This window comes from Mugil cephalus, chromosome 1 (assembly GCF_022458985.1).
Source record: "Mugil cephalus isolate CIBA_MC_2020 chromosome 1, CIBA_Mcephalus_1.1, whole genome shotgun sequence".
NCBI lineage: Eukaryota > Metazoa > Chordata > Actinopteri > Mugiliformes > Mugilidae > Mugil > Mugil cephalus.
In genome coordinates, this window is record NC_061770.1 from 51,522,278 (window position 1) to 51,546,533 (window position 24,256).

The 24,256-nt window shown below is 40.0% G+C and overlaps 1 protein-coding gene across 4 annotated transcripts in view; it reads right to left on the minus strand.

Moving 5' to 3' along the window:
* col4a5 (collagen, type IV, alpha 5 (Alport syndrome)) overlaps positions 1-24,256 on the minus strand; it is a 44,788-nt gene that overhangs the window by 13,315 nt on the left and 7,217 nt on the right. For all 4 annotated transcript variants that reach the window (XM_047583217.1, XM_047583243.1, XM_047583226.1 and 1 more), the window contains exons 2-29: positions 11,363-11,419; positions 10,796-10,885; positions 10,591-10,635; positions 10,284-10,328; positions 10,116-10,178; positions 9,929-9,982; positions 9,809-9,835; positions 8,476-8,556; positions 8,190-8,252; positions 7,791-7,826; positions 7,605-7,646; positions 7,406-7,498; positions 6,560-6,613; positions 6,379-6,435; positions 6,084-6,128; positions 5,947-6,000; positions 5,791-5,832; positions 4,480-4,573; positions 3,760-4,044; positions 3,488-3,577; positions 2,646-2,716; positions 2,218-2,409; positions 1,977-2,145; positions 1,420-1,512; positions 1,200-1,304; positions 963-1,060; positions 597-747; positions 337-450 (exon numbers count right to left, since the gene is read on the minus strand). In XM_047583217.1, the coding sequence (XP_047439173.1) occupies positions 337-450; positions 597-747; positions 963-1,060; positions 1,200-1,304; positions 1,420-1,512; positions 1,977-2,145; positions 2,218-2,409; positions 2,646-2,716; positions 3,488-3,577; positions 3,760-4,044; positions 4,480-4,573; positions 5,791-5,832; positions 5,947-6,000; positions 6,084-6,128; positions 6,379-6,435; positions 6,560-6,613; positions 7,406-7,498; positions 7,605-7,646; positions 7,791-7,826; positions 8,190-8,252; positions 8,476-8,556; positions 9,809-9,835; positions 9,929-9,982; positions 10,116-10,178; positions 10,284-10,328; positions 10,591-10,635; positions 10,796-10,885; positions 11,363-11,419 (2,410 nt within the window). The remainder of the gene's footprint in view (positions 1-336; positions 451-596; positions 748-962; positions 1,061-1,199; positions 1,305-1,419; positions 1,513-1,976; positions 2,146-2,217; positions 2,410-2,645; positions 2,717-3,487; positions 3,578-3,759; positions 4,045-4,479; positions 4,574-5,790; positions 5,833-5,946; positions 6,001-6,083; positions 6,129-6,378; positions 6,436-6,559; positions 6,614-7,405; positions 7,499-7,604; positions 7,647-7,790; positions 7,827-8,189; positions 8,253-8,475; positions 8,557-9,808; positions 9,836-9,928; positions 9,983-10,115; positions 10,179-10,283; positions 10,329-10,590; positions 10,636-10,795; positions 10,886-11,362; positions 11,420-24,256) is intronic.

Sequence of the window (24,256 nt, forward strand, 5' to 3'; positions counted from 1 at the left end):
AAGTGTGCAGCATTACAGGATAGCCTGAAACCCTTGTATCAAAATTACATCCCACACCTTCACAAGCTCCAGAGAGAACAGTCATGCCAAAATATTCCAAAATTGGAAACACACAAAAAACATGCACATACAATATTGTATAAAATTAAACTGTCAGAATATACATGTCTTTTCCAATCAGTACAAATGAAAAAAAATCTGATAATGATATACAAATTAAGAATTTTGTCTTCCAATTTTGTGGACTATAATACATTCTCAGCTGCAACCTCAAATACACTTGATACAAAAGTTTTGAAAAAAACTTGCCAATTATTATGGCTTTTTATGTCATACCTGGTGGTCCCATCGGGCCTTGTTGTCCAGGAGGACCAGGGGGCCCCAGTGAGCCAATGGTGGTGGATCCAGGAGGACCGGGAGTTCCAGGTCTGCCAGGTGTACCGGCGTCACCTGAACACAGGGAGAAAAGGGAAGGACTCTTGGCTCAGGGTTCTGTCAAATTCATTCTCACAATAAAAGATAAACAAGTGCATGAAGACAAAATAGAAATCACAATCCAACTGTACACACACAGTATATTCATACATGCAGGATACCTTTTGGTCCCGGAGCCCCATCAAATCCGGATCGTCCTGGTGAACCAGGGCCGCCAGGGAAACCAGGATCTCCCTTAGGTCCAGAGAAGCCTTTAGATCCAGGTACCCCTGGCAAACCTGGGGGACCAGGAAGTCCGAAGCCAGGCTCACCCTGTAACACAAACATACATCACAATGGACATACACACAAACATCAATCAGGCAGGCATTAATCCACAACAAGAACATGGGGCTGAGGTTTTCTACTCAGCAGGACTACATTCAATGTACCCAAAATACAAGGTAAAGTATTAAATATCTACACACACCTAATAACTGATTGGTATTAATAAATGAATTTATTTGTCACACTCTATATCTGCCCACCTTGGGTCCAGGAAATCCCGGCTGCCCAGGAAGTCCGTCCACTCCTGGTCTGCCCGGTCCACCAGGGGCTCCTGGTTGACCAGGAATACCTGGGAACCCTAGAGAAGAAAAGGAGTGTCTGTGAATATGTACAAGGGAATAATAAGAAGAGGAAATGTAAAGATTTGAAGATCAGGGAGGTGTTGAGTGAAGAGGAAGACTGAGGGAGATGAGTAAAACAGAGGTGGGTGTCTTTACCTTTAGCTCCAGGGGGTCCTGGAAGCCCAATGCCTGGGAGTCCAGGGTCACCCTTCCCTCCTGGTAAGCCAGGGAAACCAGGCTGCCCAGGCTGACCTGGATTACCTGACAAACAAGATGACAAAAAAGCTCACTCAAAGTCAATCGTCATTATATGCATGCATTATCGTTGTTATCCAGCATGAATAATGCACTTCACAGCACAAACATGATCCTGTACCTGGTGCACCAGGCTGTCCAGGCTCGCCATCCTGTCCTCTGGGTCCTGGTAAACCTTTCTCTGCTACCGTCTGGCCTGGTTCACCTTTTGCACCTGCATGACAAGAGATGACTTCCGTGAGGACAAATGCATTTGTAAAGCTTATGTTACAAAAGTTCAATAGTAGCTACTTTTCAGAATTGTATTTAAAACTCTACACTCTCCACTTCACTCTTAGATTAAAAGTCTTCCGGTTCAGGATGCAGATGATTTTAAAAAGTCTATACTTTTCCAAATTACAGTATTTATAACAAAAGATGGACCCTACAGGTCCTGTAATATTAGAGCTGGGACATTGGGAATTATTGAAAAAAATAATTTGAATCATGCAATTTAAACGTTGTCCTTTGATGACCTTATCAAAGTTAGATGTCTGAAGGTCTGATTTTGACTCTTGCAGTCTTCCTCTCATTGATACTGATATATTTTGTTATGAATATGTTGAAGGAGGGGAAGCAACAATTGTTATTCTACTATTTTATCAGAATCTTAGGTTGACAAATATAAAATTATCTTACCAGGTGCACCGGGAGATCCAGACCTTCCTGAGACACCCTGACTACCTTTCTCTCCTGGAGGTCCTTGAGGTCCAAAGCCAGGGGGACCTGGTGGTCCCCTGTCTCCTGGAATACCAGGGGCACCTGGGTCACCAGGGAGACCTCGTTCTCCTTTCACCAGCAGAGAACCCTGTTGAATACATAGTAAGTATGAAACGGATGGACTGGTCAATGGAAGTGACGAGAAGACTGAGCCACCTACAGAAGCGCCTTTGGCTCCAGGAGCGCCGGGCTGTCCGTCACGACCAGGTCGACCATCCAGGCCAGGAAGACCTGGTGGTCCAGGGAAGCCAGTGTCACCCTTCTCACCCCTCCCACCGTTGACTGTAACAGCATCACCAGGGTCTCCCTTCTCTCCAGGGTAGCCTACAGGACCTGGAGGACCTGGAGCACCCTGGAAAGGAAAGTGAATCAAACATATTTGATGTTATAATTCAGGGATGCTGACATCTGCAAGCTTTACATTGTAGCAAAGATATTATTAACTGGATACCCAGAGAAAGCATTTTGAGTAATTCATTTATTTATAAATCTATCAAATTTATCTGCCAAAGGACTTCTAAATGAGTGCCAAATCTGATTTGTTCCAGGATAAAATGTGACAGGGATGAGAAAGTGAAAACTACTCACAGGGTTGCCGCTACTTCCAGGTGTTCCTGGGAATCCTCTGTCTCCTTTGATACCTGGGGCACCAGGAGATCCTGAAGGTTGAAACAGAAGAAACTGATGATCATGTGTATGAAATGTACAACTTTATTTATGAACTACAGGTCACTAAAGGAAGTACAAGGAAGTGTCTCTTGTCTCTGCCATTTAAATATCTCTGTTTTCAAAATGTTTCTAATGACTTATCAGGGATGACTGGCTAATGAGTAGCTAGCAGATAAATTTCATAGTTTTAGGTGGATGTATTCTTTTGAGCCCAAGTCTTCACAGGTCATAGTAGGCCTTGCCTACTTTTTAAGTTATCCAATCACATGTAAAGGTCCTACAATGGATTGTATGGTGTTGTCTCTAAAAATATTAAGCTTGAAACCTATAAAAACAACTGACTAAGTGTATGTTACTCAAACAAGGTTCAAACTTAGAGAAGCTACTGTTTCCATTAAGGCCAAGCATCAGATAGCAGGAGACAACCAGCTAGCCTCAGAAAACATGCAGCCAAGCTTTGAACACAACCAATGTGTCAGTGGTTCTTCTTATATCCCAATAGTTCATCAAATCCAAAAACCACACACAACAAAAGCAAGCGATGTTGTTTTTATTAGCTTCTGTAGACCTTTTTGAGATAATCCACATGAACACTGTGCCTCAATAAAGTCTCTGTACCATTATTGTCAAGACATTACTCCCATATGTAAACCTCATTCACACTTTCTAAAGATGAACTAACTAATCTGCTTCCATTTAATCGGGGCAAAGGTTAGTCAGAAAAAGTAATTGATCAGCAAAATAAAATTCAGCAGTGTTACCTGGGAATCCAGGCTGTCCTTGAGGTCCTGGAGGTCCAGGGATGGGTGAGGTGCTTCCAAAGCAATTCACACAGGTGTCACCCTTATCACCTAAAACAGCATGGGATCATTACCATCAATGTTTTTGACATACATACATTATCTCATATATCTGACATTTATATGACAGAATTGTGTCGAATTTGACAATGCTAGTTAAACTGTAAATTTATGCATCAATGGTAACATAGCTTCGAAATTTATGAATGAACAGTGCGTCTTTATTTTCTCACCTTTCTGGCCTGGCTGTCCGGGGAAGCCTCTCTCTCCCTGTGGACCAGGACGCCCGGGTTCTCCCTGGATACAGTTTTGTCCTGAGCTAAAGCCTGGAGGTCCAGGGGGCCCTGGTGCACCAGGATTTCCGGGGGAGCCTGAACGTCCTGGGGGACCTGGCAAAGAGATGCCTGGACTGCCAGTGTCTCCCTTTTGACCTCTCTCTCCTGGGAAACCTGGTGGTCCCGGCAGACCACCACCACCGCTGGCTGGAAGTCCTGGTTGTCCTGGAGGTCCTGTTAAACCTGAAGAAAACAGATCAGGTTAGGTTAGCTCATATCTTTTTCAGGGCTGCATCTGGAAATCACTTTGTTATGGATTCATTTGACACTTATTTTCTCAGGTAATGGTTGAATCAATATCCATTTGTGAAATGTGAATATAAAAGAGAAAGGGAGCTAATTTCAATAGGGAGAAGTTGAAACAAAGTTGTTATTTTACTGTAAAACAGATTATTGTTCAGTCGCTCTTGCTAATTAATTATCGAAAGCTTTCTACATTTATCAAATCACATATATGTGGGGTCAGCTTACTGACGACAAGTTAAATCTAATCATCTCAATGAAACAGAGCCAATGAGACACTGTCTACTATCTACTGGATGTACTGACAAGCATATAGTGTTTCATTAGTTAGTCAGACCACTTTATGGTGTGTGTGGATTTTCTTTTCATGTTTACCTTGTGGTCCTCTATCTCCTTTGAGTCCAGGTGTTCCAGGGAACCCGGGCTCACCTTTTGGACCGACCTGACTTCCAACATTCCCGCCAAGCACCTGATAGAACAAGACGACAAAAAATTATACTGGTGAAGTGTAAAACTGAGTACCAGGATTCAGCAGGATATAAGTAGCTCATACAATAGGGTATGGTATTTTTTTGCTAATGTCTATAGAAGTGTTTATTCAGAAAATGGTTTATTGAGTGTTTGTTATTTTATTTATGTTAAAAAAGTTCGAAGAATATGAGGGATAGTCAAATTGGAATGCTACAATACAGCACATCAGAGAGCAGCCAGTAAAGAAAACAGGCAGACAAAACAACTTTCACAGAATTTCACAGTCTGCATGTCTGAATTTCTTCTTTTGTTTTAATATTTCATAAGATCTTAAAAACAACTGAGAAACAAATGCAATTGATATTGTGTCTAGTACCTTTTGTGGTTCCTTTCAACTTATTCATAAAATTTTCCTTCACCTAAGCAGTGTATGGTGACTTGCCTGACAGAATCTGAGTCCTGTATCTCAATAAACTCTTGGTATAGGTATTAACTGAATGTGTTCAGTGGCATCTCTGTGCATGATATTTTCCTCTGAGCTCATTTTCAACAGTCTAATCTATTACACATTTTGTGAGGATAAAAATAGAATTTTCTACAATTTTACTCATAATGAAAATCTGTTGTTTGAATTCTTTGAGATTCATAGACACCAGAGTAATGCATATGGGCCTGATAATTTTGAGGTGGGCTTAACCAGATCTCCAGATCGTTGGGGCTTAAGAGGTTAAATTAATAAAATAAAAATGAATCACTGTGAGAATATGAGAATGCCAAAGAGAAATGTCAATACCTTGTAGTAGTAGTATAACACGTAAAGCACTCTACTTTTTAAACATTTTTAACTAAAGTTTATATAATAAAATAGTAATCTTCATTGTAATTATTACTGATTAACTCAAGGGTAGAGACTAGTGCTTCTAGGCTTGAGAAATTAGAGAAATGGCACCATCCAGTGGTCAGAAGTAGGAAGTGCACTAAAATGTTATATATTAATGGATGTGCTTTGCCTTAATTGTACTTATTTTTTTATATATTATGTAATATGTATTTTGTTATTGACAGACTTTTATTTATTGTTCCATGCAACCAGGACAATCACTCACTGTAATTCCTTTACTTAAGAAGAGTGTGGAATGCTGCTGAAAGCTCCAGAATATGCATTGTAAAGCATTACGATTAGTTTGTTAAATGAGAGAAATGTAGAATACAAACCAGTCCTGGAGGGCCAGGATATCCACGTTCACCTTTAAACCCCTGTGAAGAGAGAGAGAGAAAACAAGTGGAGTGTTACTTAGACTCTCTGTGAAACCACCTTATGACTTCATGAACATAGTTTTCATATTGACAAAACATTCAGATGAGGCTTACTCTCTCTCCATCTCGTCCTGGAGAACCTGGCAGCCCTGGTTCTCCTTTGATTCCCTGAGATAAAAGCCGGGAAGTGTAAATTGTAAAGGAATTACGTGTTTGTCTTTTTTGTTTTGTAGTTTGTCAAGGAAACTCACCGGGTATCCTGAAGGACCTGGATCACCATCTTTGCCTGGTTTGCCCTGCAAGAGAAAGAAAATGTTGATCAGCGTTTGCATATAAGAGAGGGCAATTGTTAGACATTTTGGAAATTAGAACAATTTGGCATCCTCTTCAAGAGATGCCTCAGTTTTCTTAAAAGGAACATATGCATACCTACAAATACAACAACGCTCAAAGGCAGGTTAAAATGCTTGTTTTACAGATGTCTTTATGGTCGCTTTGTCCAAGGCATATTGGTGTTATAATTGATGATAATTGTTTGGCTCTTACCCGTTTGCCTGCCTCTCCTGGCTCTCCCTTGTCTCCCTTCTGTCCACCAGAGGGCCCCTACAATCATATCAAAATGCACATGGAGTCTGTAATCACTTGACAGAATCACTACTGAAGTTCTGTTTTTATCGTTTGCGTAATTCTTTCTGGGATGTAGAGCGTAGGTGCAACAGATACTTACAGGGGGTCCTCGAAAACCTGGATCTCCTGGGGGACCGGGGAATCCCATGTCACCCTTTAGAGAAAACAGAAAAAATCTCAAAATGACTTCTAGGTCTAAGTATTTGACTGGTTTAAACCATACTACAACAACCTTTACCTGAGCTTTATACAATGCTACTAACATAGATACTGTTTTTATGATTTTGGTTGTTGCTGTCATATCTACCATTGTATACAGGAATACATGAGAGCTTTATGTGAACAAGAAACATCATCAGAAGATGCATTAAGAATAAAAAAACAGGGACTTTTTAAAATACATTACAGACCAGTAGTGTAACTTATTCCTATATAATTAAAAATGTAAAAACGTAGAAAGACAAATCTAATTCAAGCACAATGTGGATTCTCAGCTGCCACAATTGAAATTTGCAGTTTAAACAGCTCAATGCTGCCCCCTAGTGCTAAAACTCTCCACATTGCACTTTGGTGAATGAAGCTAAGTTTAGGAACAAATGTAAAGTCGTTGATCTATCTTTAGATTACCAGATAAATTATCTTTATCAATATTTAGAATGTTTAATTAGACTCAGTAAAGATGTTAAAACTGATGTAGATATCTGTGGATTAATGGAAATAATTAATGGAAATCATTGTTTTTCCTAATATGTAGCTTGATTGTTGAACATATTTTAGTTTTTTAGTATCTTTTCCATGCCATGTTACTTTACTATGGGGTCGCCACCCCTTAGATAACCTGTGTTAGATAAACTCTGCAGTATACATGTGGCTCTGTGCTCATCAATAGATTGATTAATGTTAGACTGGCCGCACCTTTAGTGTCAACTTGGTCAGGTTCTTTTACCTTGTCCCCTCGCTGAATCTCTGTCTCTGGTGTCCTCTTTTGTTCCCCGACCTGTCCTGGAGGACCAGCTGGTCCTGGCAATCCTGGTTCACCCTGTGATCACACCACCACAACAGAATGACCATGAGCCATTTTGTGATTTTGTACTTGATTAAGTGGAAAATCTTGCTTTTTATTTTACATTTTACAGATTGAGTACCTTTTCTCCTTTGGGTCCTTGGAAATTCAAGCCCATGTTTCCCTGTTGAACACAAGCACAGAAAGTTTAGAACTCATGACTGTATTTAACAGTTGATAGTATACAAATGGCAAAGATGTTTGATTTAGAGCAAAGCTATCGTCATATTGTGTTTGTTTACTTATAAATGCATGGGTGTGATCTCACCTTAGGTCCAGGAGGACCGGGGGGACCTGGACGACCCTTAAAAACAACACCAGAAACAATTTACAATTTCAATCTCAGTCAAGACGAATTAGTTTTTACCTTAGCAAAAAGGTAAAAAATAAAATGTAGAGAGGTGGAAATGTAACATAATATACTATGTAATGTAATACATATGTGCAATGCAATATATAATATGTAGTATACTGTATACAATGTGTGTATATGTAGATATATCAGTATAGACTAAACTAAACAAGATATAAATAATGCGTAATGCGTAATGACGTATATGAGATATGTATAAAATTAAGTTTGTAAGATATACAAGTTATGAAATACATAATTATGTGTAAAACATCAGATGAAATAAGTGGGGAAATTGTAGTAGCTCTTCATTACCTCATAACCTCTTGGTCCAGGGGGACCGAGTGGACCTTGTACACCTGGAGATCCAGGAATGCCCTGTGATATGAAAACATATAAAAAAGTCTTTTCTATAGATACTGCTGCTGTAGCTCAGTCATTCAGTTTCTGAGCTTAAAATGGTTCACATTAAGTGTTGTTTGTAACTTTATTTAGCTGAATGTCTCCGATATAATGTTAAAAAAGACGTGCGTAAGGTTTGTTTTCACAGTGTTAGTTTTTAGAAAGTTAAAACTGAGGAAAAGGAGGATTATTCACTCACAGGAGCTCCTGGAAGTCCAGGAAATCCCACTCCTCCTTTTTCTCCAAAGCGGCTGGAGGAGATTATTTCACCTGGGTCTCCCTAAAGGGGATGGAAACACAAACAGAGAGGTACAATAATACCCAAACATATCTTCATAATGAACGTGAAGCTGAGTAGAGTCCAGAAAACAGCACCATCTTGTGGCAAAAAAAAGAGAAATATTTACTCGTTTTAAAAGTAGGAACACGATATTATTCAGAAAAAGGTAATAAGCAATATGTAGTGAATATACAAACTGATATATATATCAGTCTTTATATCCTTTCTTTATAAACTCTTTATATACAGTTCTATGATTTTATTTACTTACGTGGATAGGAAAAAAAGCTTTGCATGTTTTGTCAAACTAACAAAACTTTATGATTTGGATGGTTTATTTTCAAAAGTATGTATGTATTTGTGTAAATATTTCTTGATATGTATTTATCCAGTATTCATTTCTTTGTTCCTTTCTGGTCCTATGTCCTGGTTCAGACTCTGTATTACATCGACATGCATCCTGAGTGATCTGACAACAAATTTCCGGGTTAAAGTAGAGGTATGAACAAATCTGCATTTGAGATCAATCAGCCCACATTTGAAGGTGGTCAGGGTCACTTGTGAGAGTTTTTCCTCATTCAAACTCACGTTCCGTTGTTATGGCTCTGCTACTTTTCGTGTCACTCCACTGCCTGTCAGAGACTGTTTTAATTAATCATGGATGATAAAAATATATTTTTGATACTATTCATCCAGGGGAAGAAATTACCAACAACCTGGCGATTTTTAAATCACCTCTGCCTTGATGTTCTAATGTAATCGACTTTGCTTTATGACATTACTCTGTGTATGGATGTTTCCAGGCTTTGAAATATAATCTGGGCTTTGTGAAGGTCTGTAAAATAACTAACGTCAGGGCAGGGAAAAATAAATAAATAATAACGAAGTGCTTTCAGGAAGTAAGAGAAATTTTAAAGCTTCATCTAAAAATCTGTGGCACGTCTACTCATGTCCGGCACAAACAACTGTTACTCTCCTTGGTTATAAAACAGCAGCAGGTTAGAGATACATTGTTTCATGTAGAAGCTGCAGAATGAAGAATCTGTGATTGGAAGTTGTCCTTTGAGATGTGTTTTAATGACAAGATTGGAGCACAATTACTTAAAGCTGTATACTCGGATTGGATCACTCAGGACACATGTTAATACTATAATGTCTGAACAGGACCTAGGTGTCCTTTTAAAACCTGTATCTGCCTGATTCTGACCCTCCTCAGGTAGTGACTTGCTTCACTTTACACAATTAAACCTACCTTTTGTCCTGGAAGACCAGGTGGACCCTACAGAGAAGCAAAATACAAAAGAAAGTTTAGAAAAAACAAAATCAAAGAGAATGCTGATTGTTGTCTTGGAAAGTTACTTCAGTCACTCACTGGGATTCCTTGCAGTCCAGGGATCCCTGGATTTCCAGGGTAACCTGCTTCACCCTGGAAAAGAAAAAGTAGAAAGAAACATGTTATTATTATTATTATTATTATTATTATTATTATTATAGACGACAGCCGGTAAAAATCTTATAAGTGCACCTTATTTTCTACAATAATTTTCATCTGACATCACCTTTGTCCCATTGCAACCCGGCACGCCCCTCGGACCAGGAGGGCCATCCTGCCCTGGCAGACCCTGATAAACAGGATGTAAACAGAAAGTTAAAGAACACATACCTGCATTTTATAAAATGAGTAATTTCCAAAAAAAAAAAAAAAAAAGAAAAGAAAGAAAACTCACTGGAAGTCCCGGTGTTCCTGGAAACCCTGGCAAACCAGGAGGCCCCTGTTAAAACAGTAAAATGTTTAACAAAAAAAAAAACTTTTCACCGCCTGATGTACTTTTTCAAATAAGGGTGAAATGAAGACACCTGCTGGTCAGAGGGCAGTACTACAACCAAATATCTTTCAGCATCCATGGTGCTTTGTCAAATTTAACTGCATTGTCTATTATTATAAACCATATAGCTTCAAAGTAAGTAAAATAATGCAAAAGCTATTTTCTGCTGGTGTCAAGAAAAACAGGAATAAAAGAACAATTTACTTACTCTAATTCCTTTGGGACCACTTAGTCCTTGAGGTCCATCACTTCCCTGAGGACAAACAACACATCACAACTTTGTTATTGGTACTGGAATTTAGATAATGAACACAGGTTTACTCTTTTGATAATTCTGCATGAAAGCCTGGAATTGATCTGTAGATTCCTAATAACACAAATTCTCCTTTAGTGCTCTTCAGGTGTGGACTCACCTTCTCTCCTCTGGGTCCGATCGGCCCTTCTGGTCCGGGGAAACCCGGAACTCCTGGTTGTCCGGTGAGACCTGGGAAACCCCTGTCACCCTGAAACGAACAGACTCGGTCAGTGAAATTATAAATGCATATGTCCACATAAAGTCTATTCATATGTGGTTGTCTCTCTGCTTTGGTATGTTTGCTTTGAAATAGCAGCTTTAATTTGAGGAGGTTTACATTTAAATAGAAAGCTTGGTGTGGGAGACCCAGTCCAGAAGCTATGAGTAATATCTGTATGAAAAGTTCAGTTTTGGTTTTTGATGCACAAATACAACATTAAAAGGTCTCCCTTTAACAAAAGTTGTCTGTCTTTAATTCTGTAACACATAGAAATAAAAATATAGTTTCTTCTACAAAAGAATCATACAGCAATGTTTTTAAAGAGTGCAGGAAACAGGCGCATAACCAGAAAAAAAAATATTTGTCTAAAGCTTGCTATCATTAGCTGCCATAAGCTGCAGCATTTGTCATACCAGACAACGTCAGGCTTTAAGTTTTCATTTTAAAAATATCATATTTCCCAACCTTTTCTCCTTTCACTCCACTGCAGTCACACTTGGATCCCACACATCCATGGCAGGCCTGTAGAAGAACAAAAGTAATAGATTATTCAACCTGTATTTGACCAAGAAAACCTGTGCGACCAAGAAAACACCAAAATCTCATAGAGAAAACAAAAACCTGTGGCATCACATCTGAGATGATTAACGCAATCGCAACCTCTCCTTTCACCTCAAGGTAAAATACCAATAAAAGCCAAGGACTCCTTCAAAATTAATTCAGATGTTTTGTGAACACTTTGAGGAACATGTGTAAAGCGTTTGCTGCCACTAGAGGGTGGTGCATCATCACACTACCACACAGACATTTCTTGACACACATCAGAAGTTAGGGGGAGGTTTGTTTGATGATGACCTGAAGGTCAGCGAGGCTAATCTCAAAACACATTTATCTTTCAAAATGCTTCCCTTCTTCTCATCGAAATATTAACCTGTGGAAAAGCTGCAGCCCTCGCATGAAGCACTAAAGAAGACTGGGTTATTGGATGGAGGCATGAAGGGAGTGAGAATGCCAAGCTGCAGATAAACTTTTCCCATTCTTGTTGATACATTGAATGCCAGATGGGCATTGGCTGCAAGCATATTAGGCAGGCAAGTTGTGAGAAAAGCATGGAGGGCATGGGAGGACAGACAAATCAGCATTCTTCTGTGTTGGGGAATCCTATTTCTCCATGTTTCTGTTGATTGTTTCCATGTTTTACTTGGACTAATGCATAATATACAACATTATTTAAAGACTCAAGATATTTATTTTAGAATGAACCAGATAATCATCACATTGGACCACAGGATCGAGAGAGAGATGTCTTTGTCAATCAGTCATCTGATATAATTAAACAGCAATATTTTAAGAAAGTCAGGAGAAATGGGTTAGGTAACTGACTGCCTTTCTCCTTCCACTGGTTCCAACATGAGTTTACTGAATGAATGGCTTGAATTCACAACAGCAGTCTAATGATCTGTCAGTGGAGGCAGTGGAAGGTAAAATCAGCTGTTCACATCTGTACCAAATCCTACAGTGGAACTCTTGCAAGATATGGCGTTCTAGTTTTTGTCTCTGTGTGTATCAGTGGTTGTGTTTACACTCGTTTTCTACCGATAATCGGAATCAAAAGCCCTCATGCGAGGCGCCTCAGTCAGAAAAGTGACCGGGTCAGACAGAGTTTTCAATCAGATTGAGAAAGGTGGTGTAACCCTTCGACAATCGACAACATAGACAAGGGAAATATCAACTCTTAATAACCATGTTAACACTTAATCTGATTGTTTCAATCTGGTTGCAATAAATCCATTCTTTCTTCTGAGCATGTTTGCTCCATGTGGTATCAATCTTTGCCATCTTCTACTGAATCAGCTCAGTGTTGTCAATAAAGTTTGCAAAACCCCTTTTCTTCTGTTACATCCCTTGAAGGAGAGAACCACTTGGCTCTTGTCAGCTTTTTACACTCAGGGAGTTCCCTTTATTTCCTTATTTTTTTAAAAAAAATGCTGTTTTCTTGCCTGTTCTATCAACGTTTAAATAGACAACATTTAATCAGACTTAAATCATTTCAATGAGAGATTCCAAATTTACTGTTTACAAAGGTGCTAAATATGCCCCAGAGATTCATGCCCCAAGATATCAATCAGAGCAAAATGTTCTTTTTTGACAGAATGATTCTGCTGCCGGGGAGCTAGACAATTTAACAAAAGCAGTTATTCCCCTAAATTGATCTCTATCTCTTAATTCAGTAAAACAAGATGACCAGACTTTACTTCAGACTTCCAACATACAAAAGAACTACACAAAACACTTCCTACTTCCTATTTATTGACCCCTCACTCTTCTTCCTCCCCATCACCTGTTCTTGTGTGAAACTACCACCCCCTAGTGTCCACCACACATGCTCGATAACAACTGGCTGTTTTTCTATCTCTATTTTTCTGTCCCTCCTGGAAACTCATCACCTGATATTTACTTTAGGAGCTATGATTTTCCCTTTTAATGGTTTATTAGGGTTTACACCACCCACCTATATCTGACTCATACTAAATATACTACATTTACCACATTACTGTGTGCTCACTTCTACAGGATGTGTCCCCAGTTATAAACCAGGTGTTAACAACACACCCGACTTCCTGTGTAGCTCAGAGACTAAAGCAAAGCGCGGCGTTGACGGTTCAGATCCCACGTCGCAACCGAACACGTGAAACCGTCCCCAGAGCAAACGTCTGAATGCGCACTGGTGATCAAAATATGTGTGTGCTGAGGTGTTTTCACAGGCCTTGGATCTCCACATTAGACTCCGGTCTGCTTCAGCTCAATGCAGTCTGCTCTCCCACGCCCCCAGGCCTGCAGCTCACACCCTGTTCACCTCCATCTGTGTCTCTTTTTGTCTGCATCCATCTGTTCTCCCGTTGTCTCTCTGTGCTCATCCCTCTCTTCTTCACCCCAGTCCATCCAGAAAAGCTCGACAAAGCCTCACTTGCTCTTGCAAATCTCTAAAGCATCCATAGTTGCCCGCTAACCACCAGTCCGTGACATCCATCAATAAGGTTTAAGCCCCAAATCCGTTCTCTTGGTAACTATAAGCTTGTTTCATATCAGTTGCTAAATCAGGTTGAAAGAAATCAAATCAACGTCATGATAATGACTTTACAAAGCGATAAAATCTCTCCGTACATGCTGTTTTTGTTTTGTTTTGATTGGTTAAATCATCCTTTTAATCCTATCGTGACCCTTGCAACCTATTAACATAACATGTAGTATGATCAGATACATCCCCCTTAATTGCTGTGGCCATTATTATTCCATCAGGTGAAGAATTAATACCGTGTTAAAAGCACCTGTCTCCCTCGGTTCACACTGTTCGCTCCCGCTCTAACCCTCCAGCAGCCCAGGCGGCGCATGTAATCCACTTAAAAAGGTCACTGAGCTCCAGATATTTCGTCTACTCTCTCTTTTAACTCTCTTTTCTCACCTTCGTCCCACTTTTTCCATCATGCCAACCCAACATGTACAATCTGAGGCAAAAACCAATTTAGACTGCACAGTTATCCCCTGCATAGTTATCTAGTGCTTAAAGAATACTCTTTAAGCACTAGAAAAGTCAACATATAGCAGCTCTTCATGAACAGTGGGCATGTTGGGGATGGGGAATTAAGATTCTTTTAACTGAGGCTGTATGACCTACTCACCACAATCAGTGTATTACCCACCTACCAAAAGAAGTAGAAGCAGACAAATGTCTTATCGGTCTTGGGCCTTCTTATGTGTCTGATTTACTTTTACTGTATCAACCCTCACGAAACCTGAGGTCTTCCTGCACCGGCCTTTCAACCACACCACAAGTTAGATGTAGGACACGCGGGGAGGCGGCATTCAGTTATTATGGTCCCTGATTGTGGAACAGCCTGCTGGAGAACCTCAGGGCCACAGAGACTGTTGATACTTTTAAAAAGAGGCTCAAGACTCATCTTTTTTTTCAGGCTTTTACATGATTTTGATTCCTTTAACTCTATTTTATCACACTGGATTTTTAGTTGTTTTATTTGTGTTTTATGTGGCATGGTCCATTTACTTACATTTATAACCAGTTTTTATCGGTAAAGAGTATTTCAACTTTTTATTTACTATTTTATTGCTTTATTTATTTACTTTATCTATTTATTTATTATTTATTTATAATCTATTTATTTCAGTGTCTTACTGCCATGTCTTGCTGGCAATTCTTAGTGTGTATGTTGGTGTGAGTGTGGTGGCAGTTTCTTGATTTTGTTTCTTGTTGTATGTTTTATTATTTTATTTATGTAAAGCACATTTGAGGAGTAACGGCCCAAAAGCCAAGCCATGAATTGATGTGGACGAGGCAAGTACTAAAACTGAAAACAAGGTCTACCTTAAAAATTCACAATAGACCAGCAACTGCTGTGTATTGCAAGCAGAATTTCTGTTTTTGTTTCTGGAATCTGGTGCCTTTAGACGAGAGCAATGTAGTTACTCCCTGCCAGGAAAGGTAGTTTGAAGGGATGATGAAACAGTTACAATATTCTAAATTGATGTTCGGGTGTCCAAAAAATAGATAAAAAATGATGGAGGATTACATATTGTTACTTGTATATTCATAAAATTTCATATATTTACTTTGGCTATTTTCCCTTAATGTACACCTGCAGTAATGCAATGGAACAATCCCAATGAATGAATCAATAATTGAGGCAGCAACTGACCATAAATGTACTAATCTGCAAATCTAAACATTCATTTACGAAACATCTTTAAGTGCACTAAAAGACACTGTAAAGGCAAAAAATGATTTATGATGTTCTGAGGGTGGATGTTTCCACTAAATGACACAATAAAATCAATGTATCTGGTAAAAAACAAACTGCACGACAAGGGTGTGTATGAAAGGATGTGGAGTTGATACAGGTGAGGATAGATGAGGAGGTAGAGTTGAGACGTTTGTGAACGAACTGTATCTATTGACTAGCTCTTAAACACTAACAATGGGAATAGAGTTGCAGCTACGAGACTTTTCTCGACCTTTTCTTTTAGTTTTTTGTTGTGTTTCACACAAGCATCCCTTTGGTATGCTTTGGCATTTTCAGTCCCGGGTTGACTCGTCGGACCTCCCGTTGTGAGAGAGGCGTACATTGCAGGTGAACATTTGGCAGCATGGGTGTATTTTTTTTAATGCTTTCAGTTTGTTGAAGTTTGTCAAAAGGCTGCAGATATTAGAATAAATCACTGTGTCCTGCACAGAACTCGATATCTGCTGACAAATCTCCTATTCTCCTCGGATGCAAAGCAGCTTGTGGATTACCAATTTTCCACGATCATTAAAAAAGTGTGGGATATCGCGAGACAAACTGTATATAAACAGTCGCACATGCATTCCCATTAACGATCGTGTAACAACACATTTGATTTGTTTGATCTAAAAAAAAAAAGGAATACAGAAATTCTGCCCTTCAGAGATCGGTGTTTATTGAAGTAGATCAAAACTAGTTTTTGAGCTAAAGCTTCTACAATCACACAGTCTATCAGACCATTGAGTAACAAAGTCAGAATGTAACAGGCAGATACATCATACATACAATGAATGCTAGGATGAATGCTCAGATATTAAAATTGAGTTAGCCTAGAATCAAAATCAGGTAGCCCTCCAGAAAAATATGTATTGAAAGGATGTCTAAATTTGAATGAGTCTGATCTAAATCTTACCCTATCATTCCTCCCAGTGAATTTTTTTCCAACATAAAATGGGTAACCCCTAGACTGGCATCTTAAAAATAAATGAATATAGAAATGAACCAGTGTTTTGAACGACTCTTTAATAGGAACGGATCCACAAGATCCGTCTCCCTTCAAAGAGCCGTAAATCCCATCTCTAGAGGTGAGCAAGCGGAAGGCATGTACCCGAGGATTAGACTGGCGAGACTGGAATTTCCCTGCTCATCAAAGACTGATGATTAGACACGTATAGACATGGCCCTGCCATGAACAAAATGAACACATGAAGACACACACTTAGAGTATGCTGTTCACGCTGCAGAGACACACAGCTGTTCGTACAAACAGAGTGTATTTCCTCCTTTTGAACATTGTCATCTTTTGCTTTTTGAACGCAGTCTAAAACATGTTCACACCAAAAATAAACATATTTATGAAGGTATTTCATTCTTGAAACGATTGCGGTAGAATTACGATCCACGAGAAAGCGAGAGAAAGAAAGAGAACACAACCCTTAAAAGGCTGACCTGTAATCTTTTTCAACAATTATGTTGTAAATAAATAGATCATAGACTGTATATTAAAATGGATGACACAACAGCTCCTCAAAAGTGAAGTCAAAGCAAGGAGAGTGCCCCCTGGTGTCTGGCTGGAGTGTAGATCATAAACTCCACCTCCTCCATGTTAGTGGACTGGTTTCTGTCAATTTAGGTAGTTAGTTAATATAATGTACTATGTACAAAATAGTGCCGCCCGTACCCCTGGGAAATTAGCATTTATTTGACCAATGCAAGGAAGTAGATATGCAATGTCCATATTTTACAAAGCCTGTACTGACTTGATCTTATGAAGATTACTGATACAAACAGTTCATAAACTACTATCTGAGACCTTGCTCTGAGGTCATATTTAGAATGTGCAACTTGTCAGTATGAGAGTTCCAGCAGTTCTTAATCTAGTTTAAACCCTTTGCAATATTTCAGAATTTGAAGAATACTCAGATTTGGGCCGACCACCAAGCTGGTTATGTCACCATAAAGAAGCCCACACGTGTCTCTGTGTGGCCCTTCTTGTCTTGTTCTGCAGTGTGGCACTCCAAGCTCAAAGCCACCGCATCACACCGTTGATCCCTTTCATCACAGCTGGACTCTGACTGCTACAATGTGATGACTCCAGAAGAGAAATACGACCAGACAAAATATTTTCACTTTGGCAATAAACTTTTGCAACCACGTGTCTTCTCATTTGCTGGCTCTATGGATGAGGAAGACCCCCTTAATGACGAAACCCCACGTTTCCTAAACACAAATACCATCGTGCCACAGCACCGGTCCAAGAATTCCATTGATATTCCCAGGAATTCTCTCTCTCTCTTTTTTTCCCCTCTACGCAATTTTCATTCCTTTCTTTTCATTTCATCTAATGAATGTTGACCTCTGTGACCCCCCACTGAGAGAGGCCTGCAAGCTGACAACCATCTCTGCAGGCTGCTTGAAACAGTTACGCTGGTGTTACATTTTGTTAATAGGACGTGTTATCGAGTTGTTCTTTGTGCAGCTAACCGATTTGGATTTTTAATCAACACGTGATTCAGATTAGATGCATGAGTTGGATTTTTTATTTTTTATTTTTTTTGGAAATTATGGATGTTTGGTATGACAAAAGATATTATATCAGGAATTTAAGTAGATTAGATTAGAGTAGATTAATGTATGGGCGGAGCCCGCTCAGACTTTGGAATTTCTATCAATCTGCCCCAGATCAACTGTGACTACTGTCAGGCAGTTTACCACCACCAGGGTGTGACTGTGTGAGCGGTTGAATAATGTATTCAATTGTAAGTACTTTGAGCATCTAATGGAAAAGCGCAATATAAAACCAAAGCATTATCATTATTAAGGCTAAAACATGTTGATGACTCAGCTTGCATTAAGGGACATTTACATATTTTTTGTAAAATGAACGTACGGGCAGAGACTGCTCAGACCTGTGGAGCTGACCATTTAGGGCTTTTCATGAGGGGGCGTGGCCTCTCAGGAAACATATCAATATACAGAGATAAAATAAACACTCGGGCAGTTTCATGCTTGAGTGAACATTGCTACAAAACTGAAACACTTAAGCTAATGTCGCCTGCAGAGATCACTGAGCGACACACAGACACATCCTCACCCCATCTGCTAACACACATCTGTAAAAACACACCTCACCCTCCGTTGCGTTCTTTCATCTCCCACTGCATTTTCCTTCAACTCAGTCATATGAAGTCTTTGTGAGCATGAAAAGCGAACATGTGCCGGTTTAAGGGTCTTGCTCTGCTGGCCACCTTACATTACTGCAGTGTAATGATAACAAATAGATAGCAAATGCAAATGTTTTGGAATTCCTAAAACATGAGATGGGATTTTATCTAAACAGTCCCGTAGAGGTTTGAGGTAAACACTTGCCGCTAATGTCCTGCACATGTATGGGAACAGAAGACAGGAGAGGGTCTCATTCATCGTATCTTCCCCAAATGTGTGTTTGTTGTTAATCCGACACAAGACTGTGACCGAACAAATAAGAACCCTCAAAGGAGGAGAATACAAAGAGTATAAAGTTTTTTGTGGCTTTTGTGGCGCTTGACAAAAACTGACACTCAGGCAGCATTTAAGTGATGCCTACACTGGCCGCAAGTTATGAAAGTGGGATGAAGTCTCTAGGTATGGGCATACAAAACCAAAATCAAAGAACGCTGCCTGAATATAGACCAAAATGATCCATGAGCACATAAGAAAAAAAAAAACATAGAATGCGGCCACAGATGCTCACCAACGGCACCAGGGCAAACATATTGTGTATGCTCCAAGCAGATGAACGTGCTTGTTTTTCCCGCATCCGTTTTGTTCACGAGTCCAACAATGTCCCGGTTCTTTCAAGCAACACATCCTCATCCATAAACAACGGAAACTAGAGATTGCCAGTGAATCATGCCAGAAACATTTGCACGCTTGCGGGTCGGCGCAGAGGTAGACTTCCAGCTGGAAGTCAAATGGTGGACTTTATTCAGGAGATGGAGGTTCATTTGAAATGACTCTTTCACGACAGTTTATGCTCTCCAGCTCTTGGCTAGACCAACATGACTGGAAGTTTTTTTTTTGCTTGGGGCATAGCTAAGCTCCAGTTGTTTCATTAGACTTGGAAATTTGAGTATATTTTTAGATGAAGATGGGCTGGCTTTAAGACACTACAGGTGCTCAAGAATAGAATCTGCACCGTTATTCGAAGTCCTTGCACTTATTCTCACTTTGCTGTCTCTAAGTTCCAATAAGATTGGCTCTGTATATTCATCACAACTGGTGCAAGTCTGCTGCTGCTGGCTGCTCTACCTGATATGTCTATGCTTGTTCCAGAGACACTTTTATAAACAGAGGTTGAATTCATTCTCTGGAGAGACATGACAACCCGGCCCAGCCCAGCCTGACCTAGCCCAACCCTGGCCAACCTGGCCCAGCCCTATTACAGCTCAGGTTCAAACATGCCCTGCCCTCTATTCTCCACATACATCACGACTTGGCACGCCGCATTGTAGCTACGGGCAACGTGAAATTAGAGAGGGGAGCGGCGGCTTGCCAGCTGAATACCTGACTATGTGTAGCCTAGGGATAGACTGAGACGAGGAAGGGGAGGAGAAGTGGCGAGAGAAAGGGTGACGGGTAAAACGTTCAAACTGAGAGAAAGAGGAAGAAGAATAAGGAGACCTTCACTTTCTAAGTATGTTTGAATTCACCCAGATAAAATCAAATCTGACTTATTTTGTTCAAGTTCACTGATGCCTAAACCCAAATTTCTGTCTCTCAGTCTACATCTGAGCAAGTTTCAGCTGTTATTCCTGAATAAATCCATGTTTGTGTCCACAAGTGGCCATGTTTACACATCTGCGTAAACCTTCGAACCGACAGTATGACTGCTTCATGCTTCCATAAACCAAGCATCAAGACATGCATGCCAGAGGTGTGTCTCTGTTTGGATGGGCTGCAGGTTAACCTCAATATTTGGCCAGTCACTTCTGGAGGAGACAAAACAAGATTGTACAGCGTGTCCTGATACTCTAATCTGCAAGAGAGATAGGGAGGGTAGGACATGCATACCCTGTGCTCAACACAGGAAGCATGGAAGTGTGTTTATGGTTCAAGGTGGGATTAGTGGCTCAGTCTTCTGCACTCTTTCACCTCAGGTTAGGTTTTTTTCTCATTCAGACAGACCCTCCGTATGTTAGAGTTAAGTGTACTCTGTTGAACGATGTCCTGTCTGTCCTTGACTATGAAATTTATTAGACATTAAGAGGTAATAAAGTTTGTTTAAAATGTCATTATGTGCCATAAAGGTGAATATTGTTAGAGGTATAGAAGGGGTGGTCCACATATTTTTGGCCAAATATTCTTTTTGCACACACCTTGCACCTACCAGTCCACTTGTAGCTCTGCTCCTTCGCCACATGAGGGCGGTAACATGAGTAGAACACATCGAAGCCACTTTAAACTGAACAGAACTTTAAATATTTATGATTCAAAGTCTGGAACATGATGGGAAATGATAAGTTGTTAACTTTCTTAAAAAATAGTGTATTACAGTAATATTATTATGCAATTCAGGGACTGATCACAGAATTAGTCTCAGTATGACTTGGGGCTCTGTTTCTAAAAATGTTCATTACAATGACATGCATATAGATGCACTCGACAGAATGTGCTCAGTAAATCAATATTATCTATAACTGAGCTGGTTTAATTGTCTACACTTGTCCACAGAGTATAAAATACACTTGCATTTGAAGTGCTGGCTGCGTTTTTTAGGCTGCAGCTTGATTCCGATCCTCCGACCCGAACATGCTCTCTCTTGCTTCTCCGGGCCCTAAGTGTCTGATCTGATCTTGTGAAGAAACAGGTCAGAGCAGGCTCACGTCCTGCTCACGTTTCTCTTTAACATACTTGGCTTCTAATGACACACGTGCAAGCATTGGTTTTCCATTAGAAAATCGGAAAAAGTGAAAGAGGAAAAGGTGGACGCCCTCACCTTGACAACTCAAAAACATTTGCTTTTTATGCACAACAATGCTGTGTCATTGAAGATTTTAGCATTTTAGCAAAGTTGAAGACAGTGGATTCTCAGTTATTTAATGGTATATATTTACTGTCCACTAAGCAATCTATCCCAGACAATTCGCCCAGTCAGACAGTTATCATTTACTCTTTTTTTAAAATTATAAAATCACATTAAAAATACAAACTAAACACATCGGTAAATCTCTCTTCATAGCTCTTGTTGTATAGTGGCTGAAATGTGTGCCTTTTAAAAACCCTACCCTACCCTAAAACCTCTACGTCCCTCTTTCCCACCCTGCCATTTCTGTGCTGTGACAGACGTCTGGTATCTTCTGTTGTTTTGATCAGCGGGTGGGGGTTGTTTGTCCAGAGGAGACGAGGAATGTCGTGCATTCAGCGTTGAAACGCACAAACACAATGATACTGACAGATGCAAAAGAAAAAGAAAGGCTCAGGGATGTCTACATATTTGAAATTTCATTCTGAATTGCAGTATACTGGCAATAAAGATAGAATGACAGAACATGTAGGACAGTCTGAGGAGTGACAACATAGACTTTTAGAGGCAGAAGAAGGGACCATTGTAATCACTACGGATTGATATTTATTTTTTGGCCTCCTCCTTTAATCTGCTCTGTCCAAATGTGACAAGGATAGCTCAAATTTAACTTGATGGAAAATGAAGGAAACTCTTCAGAAAACACACGGTCACAAAGTTATCCACAAAGAGAAAAGTCACAAATTTCCCAAAAATGAAATAAAGAAATTAAATAAAGATAGAGATAAGAGGGTGAACCCATAAATAAGCAGTGGATCAGGTGACTTTATCTCCTGTGACGCCTTGCTGTACCACTATGTGATGAAAAAAATGCTCAGTCACACACACACACACACACATGAACATGCTGAACATTATCCTCCGATTGCATGCTAAAGGCTTAGCTGCATACCAGCCGCCACACTGGCCTGGGATTAATGTCAGACTCCACCTGAGGAACTCACACATTCACATTCTGCCTTTGTGGGGACAATCGTTGACATGGCTTACCCCCGACACCCAGAAACATTATTACTAAAGCGCAAAAATCAAACCTGAAGCCATAACAAGCTCTTTAAAGAAGCGTCCTCAAATGATGGACACACATACTCAGACACTAGTTATATGCGGTGTTTGCAAGTGCTAAGGTCAGTTACCAGGACTTAATGAGACTAAATTGATTTGTAAGAGACAAAGAAGCAGAGGACAAGACAAAAAGACTGACAAAATGACAGAAGAAGAATGAACGGAGGTAGGAATGAAGACATAGGGAAAGTGCCAAAATCTTTACAATTTAGTGACATTTACGAGCTTTGCCAAGCCCACTGGAGTCAAAGTTTTGGTTTTAGAGCCTGTTGCTTTCCTGCAGCTTTTTGATGCTAGCTGGTGAGCAAAGAAGAGCAGTTTGCTGCTAGGGTGCTTGGTGTTTCCTGCACAAGTTGATAGAGACTAAAACAGGGTAGCATCTGTTTCTTATTTCAGTTGAGTCCAACACATTGACTAAGAAGACAAAAGACAGACAGTTACTAACAAGGAAACAAATATGCAAAAAAGGAGCATGTAGCTGCTAAAGAGCTTGATATTCCTTACAGGAGATGGTGGAGCCCAAAAACAGAGAAAAAGAGAAGAGAATGTCGAATTTCCAGGTGAATGCTGACGGTTCAAGATTCAAGATTCAAGATCAATTTTTTGATCCCCACAGGGAAATTGTTTTGTCCGAGAGAAACAATCTGTTTCTGTCACATCTGTTTGCTAGTTTAGCAAAGTCTCATCTCATCTCATCTTCCGTACCGCCTAATCGGGTTGTTGTTGGAGCCTGTCCCAGCTGGCATCGGGCGAGAGGCAGGGTACACCCTGGACAGGTCGGCAGCCTATCGCAGGGCTAACACTGAGACATACAACCATTCGCACTGACACGCACACCTAAGGTCAATTTAGAGTCACCAATTAGCCTAACAAGCATGTCTTTGGAGGTGGGAGGAAGCTGGAGTACCCTGAGAGAACCCACACAAACACAGGGAGAACATGCAAACTCCACCCAGAAAGGCCCGAGCTGGACTCGAACCCGGACAGTTTAGCAAAGTCAAACGTATTAATTGTATAAGATTATAGGCCAGTGTTTGTGACACTGTGTTATGCTGCTGCCATATGGCAGGAAAATTAGTCATTGCTTTTAGATAAAAACAGCAACCTTACACTACTGCTGCTGGGACAAGTCATAATTCTCAGAGAGTTTGTTTTATGGAATGGGTGAAACAGACGAGTGCATTTAATTTGAAGACTTTACTTTGAAATGTCTCCGTCTGGACTAAGATATAATAACTAATGTGGTAACTCTACACTCAGAAATATGTAACGTAACACACACTTCTTCCCCATGTGGTTGTCGGGGAAACCCTGGTCCCTACTCTGCAGCATGATGAAAGAAACAGGTGCTCAAGCTCAAAGAGAGAGAACTGAAAATAGTGAGAAAACCAGAGAAGAAGAGAGAACCAGACACCTTCCCACGCTTCTTTGCTT